Source organism: Abramis brama (assembly GCF_963993115.1).
Source record: "Abramis brama genome assembly, chromosome: 16".
Lineage (NCBI taxonomy): Eukaryota > Metazoa > Chordata > Actinopteri > Cypriniformes > Leuciscidae > Abramis > Abramis brama.
Window position 1 is genome coordinate 33014349 of NC_139978.1, and position 6763 is coordinate 33021111.

Here is a 6763-nt window from a genome sequence, read left to right on the forward strand (position 1 = left end):
CCAAAAATGAAATGTGTCATAATTTACTCGCCCTCATAATGTCCATATCTGTATGACTTTCTTCGTGGAGCACAAAAGAAGAAATTTAGCAGAATTCCCAAGCTACTGTTCCATACAATGAAAGCATACAGTGCTTTTAAGCTCCAAAAGGACAAAAAAGCACTAAATATTGTGCAAAATCTTCCCCTTTACCGTAGCTCTCAAATCTTATTCATGTTTGTACATACAGTGCTATGCATAAGTTTAGACACCCATGCTATTCACCATACCTAGAGATTGGCATGGTTTTATTTCAGTTAGCCTAATAGCTGGTTTGATTTGCATTGAGAGATGATCTTATGGAAAGTACTCCATGCCAATCTCTAGGTATGGTGAAGGCTATGTGATGATGTGCGGCTATTTTAATTCCAAAGGCCAAGGGAACTTTATCAGGATGCATAGTATCCTGGATCCATGAAGTAACTGGCCTTTAAAAATAAAAAGCTGCCTGCCTCTATGGGAATTTAACATAGGGGTGTCCAGACTTATGCACCCTGTATTTTAAGGAAGAACATTTATTTATTTACGATACATTATTCATTCACAAAGAAAATTGGTGTCCTTAAAGGTTGGATTTTTCCTAATTTTTTTAATTAAGCCATTAAGTTCAATTTACAAAAGATGATTTTTTATTCCTCTTTTTAGTCAACTTTAGCATGGGTGTCTAAACTTATGCATAGCACTGTAAGCAAACCTAAACTTTTATTTTCAGGTGTCTATATTCATAGAGCATCTGATTTCACTCTTCACCCCAATGACTGGAGACAGACCAATCACAGGAGCCCGCTGATCTCCAGAAGCCACGCCCACCGTACTGCAATGTATGATGGGAGTCTGGGCGAAGAGGACTGGACGTACTCTGGGTGAGTTTGTTCAGGGACACAGCTTGTTGATTCTTCGGTTACAATACGTAGTCTGTATTATCTTAGAGATACTAGTCAGGAACTAGAAGATTAAATGAAGCATAACAGCTTTTGTATGAGAAGGACATTTGTGCATAAGAACATTTCAGTTTGTTTTATAGCTTTTGTTACTAACACACAATCATGTGGCTGTTATTCTTTCTCTTGGTCTGTCAATTATTATTTCCCATGTAAATGTATGCACTTAAAAAATGAAACAAGTGAACCTCATGAAATCTGTCAAGAACATGTCCAGGTCATATTTCAAAGATATATTATTTGAATTGTAACACATTCGTACATCATTGGGCTATCTATGCTGATTTAAATAAAAATTATTTGTATTATTTACAGTATTTTTATATGACATTATTGAGAATCTAAATAGAATTATATTAGTTAATATTTTCATATTTTAATTCCGGTGATGCAAAACTGAATTTTCAGCATCATTAGTCTTCATGAATAGATGAATAGAAAGTTCAAAAGAACAGCATTTATTTGAAATAGAAATCTTTTGTTACAATATAAATGTCTTTACTGTCACTTTTGATCAATTTAATGCATCCTTATTGAATAAAGGTATTCATATAAAAATAAATCTGACTCTAAACTTTTGAGTGGTAGTGTGTATTCAAATGTATATGCACATATTTAGATAAACATTACAAAACTTAACTAAAAGTGACAAACAGCAAGTAAGTAGTAAAAATTACTTACTAGACCCAAATTTGAGATTTGAGCAGTAGATTTGAGCACGAAGCTGCTTAAATGACAGTGCCATTTAATTGTAATAAATTATACATACAATACCATAAAAAAAGGAATATACTGTGAATTCACTAACTTTTTTACAGAATGAGATTCACCTGTACAAATTAACATTTTGTCTGTGATTTTATAAGTAACTGATGATCCCAGTGGAAAGTGAAATGCCTTTTTTATGCCTTGATAAAACAATATGAGGTTTTTGAACCTAATGTTGCTGTTTCTGTGGCGAAACGCTCATTAAACACTGTCACTGTCAGACACTCATGCACACTGTCTAGCACAGAAACCACTAGCCTGTTTGCTTCCACAGTCTCTGTATTGTCCTACTTTTCTCTTTTCTATTTTTTCTCAGGTTTTCTGTCTCTCGTCTGCCTTACTAATCATCCGTCGGCCACATGCTGTCATCTGCCCTTGTGTGCTTCTTTTTTGCTCATTTTCATAATTCTATTCTTTTATCGCTGGGACTAGTTCACGGCCTCTTCAGACACATCTGTGTGTTTCTCTTTCTCTAACCGCCGTGTTCTTGTAGTTGAGAAGGATCTTTTACAGTGATTTTCAGTTATGCCATACAGTACAGTTTTATAGAGAGAGAGAGAGAGAGAGAGAGATAGCTCCGTTTCCAATAGTACACCTGGCCTTACATTACCCAGGTTGCTTTGCATTGACACAGATCTGTCAGTCCAGCATGCTGTCACAACCACAAAAATACAGACGCTCAGGAGAACTATTGGTCACAAGCTCTTCAGGATCTGGAGACCTGCGGCCAATCGGAAATCCTGCGGGAACTTGAGGTAAATGCAATCGGGGATCAACTCGAACGATCTGTGTTCCTTGTCTGTGTTTTCTGTGTTAATTGTGCAGGATTTAATCATTATGTCTCCCTGTTTAAATTACTTGGTCATTTGACCAGCATCTATACCAAAATCCTTAACCCAATGTAAGTCATTTTCAACCAATTTTTCCCCCACACTATAATTAATTGTCAATCACAGTAAGGAACAGCATCACATTATAGTAATTCTGCCTGAAATAAGAGATGCCACTAATTGAAATGAAAGCCATACCCTATATTTCTCAACATTTTCGGTTAAATGACTGCTCTACATGTGGAAATTATTAAACTCGCATCAAACTCTTTGACAAACTTTTTGACTTGAGACCATTGGATCCTATATTCATTGATGCTTTCTGAGAATTGTTTACTCCTGTTTACAACTAAACCGACCTTTATCTAATGGGTGTGTTCACACTTGTAGTCCGGTTCGCTTAGTTCGTTTGGTTCGGACCAAACCAAAAAAAAACATTTAGTCCTGGTCTGCTTAGCGTTCACATTGGCACTTTAACACCAAACCTAAAGATACTGAACCTAAAGGCATAGGGAGATGTTTTGGGCTAAATGCGCTCATTGTGTGTGCGTAGTCTACATATGATGGTATTTTGACGGGGTCAGCCCTATGTTCCCACAGCCCTATATTCCCACGGCCCTATGTTCCCACATTTCTACGATTTTTTTTTTACTGAAAGTTTTGAAAATGATGCCCTATGTTCCCACAGCCCCTATGTTCCCACAGTCCTATGTTCTCTCATTTAACTATGTCCCCTATGAAGGGTAGGTTTTAGTGCTTGTGCTGGTACAGGGATAGACCAATTACATCCCAGACAAGTCTCCCTCCTGTGAGGGGTAGGTTTAGGTATGTTAGGGTTAGGGCTGTGGGAACATAGACATGCTCCCATTTTGACCAGCTAAGAATTCGTGAAGAGCTTATAAAATGTGTGAAGGAGTCAAAACAGTGGCAGGAATCGCTCCGTCACACACATGAAGATTTGCTGTGAGGAGACGTGGTTCTGATGTCTGTACTGAACTGTGATGGGCAACATCGCGACTATGACGAGAAAGAACTGGTATGCTTGAGCATTCTGTCCTTTTTAGGGTCACATCTTGTGACATCATGTCCTGTTCATGTCTGTCTTGCGTTCATATTTCATTTGAACTTCACCAGAGTACGTTTAGAAGCGGACGAGACTCATCTTTTCAGATGGCAGTGTTCACACTTATTCAAATGAACACTTATAACAGAGCAATCGCACCAGGGTTCATTTTAATCGAACCAAACATGCTAAGTGTGAACACACCCTAAATCTGCTTCAAAACATTGTGCATTGAAAGGCGCTACATTTGAGTTGTCTTGAAAAATTCCAGAATTCTCTATACCCTCATGTTGTTCCAAATCAAAGGTAGTGCAGTTTGTATACAAGTGTGTTTTATTTCCTCTGTAGGCTACTATAATGTCAGGCAGCACACTGAGTTTGAGCGAAGACGGCGAGAAGCAGAATGAAAGCAGGACCAAAGCTCTAGCACTGAGCCCGGAGAGGACCTCAGAGAACACAGCTGTACCCGAGGACATGAAGGACACCAGCCCGTCCATGCCATTAGAGCTTCATAAGGTGATGTTCACTCTCCCAGCAGCTCCAGGGTCTGAATTATATCTTATTCTCTACCAGACAGATCTTTATTCTCTCCCTCTCTCTCAGATCTGTTTACGGAAGGATGTTGACAGCAGGGATTATGGGTTCAGCGTGTCCGATGGTCTGCTGGAAAAGGGTGTTTATGTGAACATGATCCGTCCTGATGGGCCTGCGGACCAAGCTGGGTTACGGCCCTACGATCGTATTCTACAGGTGATATATTCAAACAACTGACCTTTTCTTAAAGGGATAGTTCACCCAAAAACGGAAAATCTCACTGTTTACTCACCCTCATGTCACCCATATTTTGGAAGTTTGAACTATTCCTTCCTAACCTTGACAGTTTTCCTAAGGGGCCAGTAAGATAATAAAAAAAGAAAGAAATGAATGACTTTTATTCAGCAAGGATTTATTAAATTGTTCAAAGGTGACAGTAAAGGCATTTATAATGTTACAAAAAATGCCTTTGCACTTTCTATACATCAGAATCATGGTTTCCACAAAGAATATTAAGCAGCACGACTGTTTTCAACATTGATAATAATAAGAAATGTTTGAAAATTCAGATTTGCCATCACAGAAATAAATAACATTTTAAAATATATTAAAATAGAAAAGTCATTTTATAATATTACACAGTATTACTGTTTTTACTATATTTATGATCAAATAAAAGCAGCTTTGGTGAGCAGAAGAGACTGTTTCAAAAACATTAAATAAATTCACCAACCTCAAACTTTTGAATGGTAGTGGACGATAATTGAACGCCAAAGAAACAGTTCAAACCTTCTGATTTCGTTTGCTTGTTTATTAACAGGTCAATCACGCACGGACTCGTGACTTTGACTGTTGTCTAGCTGTGCCGTTGATCACAGAGGCCGGAGAGCATCTGCAGCTGGTCATTAGCAGAAACCCTCTCGCTCAGGCACACATATGGCCACCTAAAGACTGTCAGGACCCTTCTGAATCATCTGTGGTTTCTGCACAAAATCCAAGAAGAGTTGACCTCTGATTCCCAAAAATGAGCAGCACAAACACAGAGCACAACTTTCTTTCAATTATTTTCACACAAAAGGTTCTGTCTCTCACCTTCACAGGGGACACATTAGCACTATTATTTTAATATTTATTTATTTTATAATTTTCAAGCTAAGTTCAATGTTTTTGTCACAAGTTAGGATCCACCGCTGCTTATGTTCCACCAAATAAGTTTATTTGAACGCTCACAGAGTCACGTGAGTTTTATGTTCACTTTTAGTTACACAAAACATGTCAAGTTCATCTTCACACACGCCACTTTTGTTGCTATTATAAATAAATGATACGCTCGTTTGGTTTCTCCCATCCACGAGAACCCTTTGATGATTCAGATCTGCAGGTTTTTACAAAACACACAGAGAAACTTCAAACCATGTCGTCAGTTTAGACAGATAAAAATCTTTCTGTGAGATCAAAACCATGACAGTCTGACAATCGATTTTTTTTTTAACACTGATGTTCTCTGATGAAAAGCTCAGTTTGTATTGAGGTGAACGTTTCAGGTGCATGTGATGTCTTTTGTGTACCGTAAGGCGTTTTACGAGGATTTTATGGCTTTACGTCCTGATACAATCCAGGAATAAATTCTGATTTTAAGTGATCTGAAGTCCTTCAAAGGAGCTTATTTTAAGTGTAACTTTTAAAAGGAGATCCTTGTCTGTATATTGTTTACCTTCAATCCTCTATTTCCTGGATGTTAATTATGTTGAATGCCATGAATAAGATGTACATTTAATATTCTTGGGTTTGAAATGATCTTTTCCTTTTTTAAAGAAAATAAAGGATAAAAACCAAAGCTCTGTCTCTCTGGTAAGAATATGAGCCGAAGCATCTCTCTCGTCCTGTGGCTCCACCGCGTGTGCCTGTCAGGATGTCGACAGTGTTGTCACGAGGTGGAGATGAGCTGTCCCACACCTCACCGTGCTGTCAGATACTGGAAGCCGAAGCCGCTTGACACGACTCCTAATTTAGGCCAAGGATGGATTCTGATTTGAGGAAATATTAGGCCTAACACAGGGATTTTCAATCTCTTAGATGCCATGCATCCTTGTGGGAGTCCCCTATCCTAAAATTGAACAGCTATATTCATGTATAAAGACCCAATTTATACTTTGAATAATCAATATTATAAATGTGTAAAATATTTAGTTTCTATTACATCATTGTGCATCACTGTAGTGCTGTACTGTTAGCTGTATTTTACTCATTTATTTAAATTATTTTAATCAGATTTATTTAAATACAATTTTATTTGACTTTTTTATACTATGCTTTCCTTATTTTTATTTAAAATAGGTTTTATTTAGTTTCATCAAATGCATTTATACACTTAGATCAAATTGTATTAATTTTAATCAAACGTTATTTTTTTGTTTATTTTATCGTCATTTTATTTTAATCTAATGTATCAATTTATGTCAATTTATATTTTTTAATAAAATAATACATTTTTTGTATATTTTTCTCCTTAACTTTTCCACTCCCTGGGACAGTAACATTGATTTTGTTACTGTATTTCAGTACATATTTAATTTTGTACATAGAAT

At 37.0% G+C, this 6763-nt stretch overlaps 1 protein-coding gene across 6 annotated transcripts in view; it reads left to right on the top strand.

The window, feature by feature from the left end:
* Positions 1-6759, top strand: part of grip2a (glutamate receptor interacting protein 2a) — a 75469-nt gene extending 68710 nt beyond the window's left edge. For 4 of the 6 annotated variants that reach the window (XM_084086983.1, XM_084086980.1, XM_084086981.1 and 1 more), the window contains 5 exons: positions 752-902; positions 2383-2503; positions 3990-4157; positions 4245-4391; positions 4996-6759. In XM_084086983.1, coding sequence (XP_083943109.1) covers positions 752-902; positions 2383-2503; positions 3990-4157; positions 4245-4391; positions 4996-5190 — 782 coding nt within the window. In that variant the 3' untranslated portion in view covers positions 5191-6759. Of the gene's footprint in view, positions 1-751; positions 903-2064; positions 2504-3989; positions 4158-4244; positions 4392-4995 lie in introns of those variants that run through there. The other 2 variants (XR_014603008.1, XM_084086984.1) reach the window with 2 other exon arrangements.
* Positions 6760-6763: the final 4 nt, after the last annotated feature.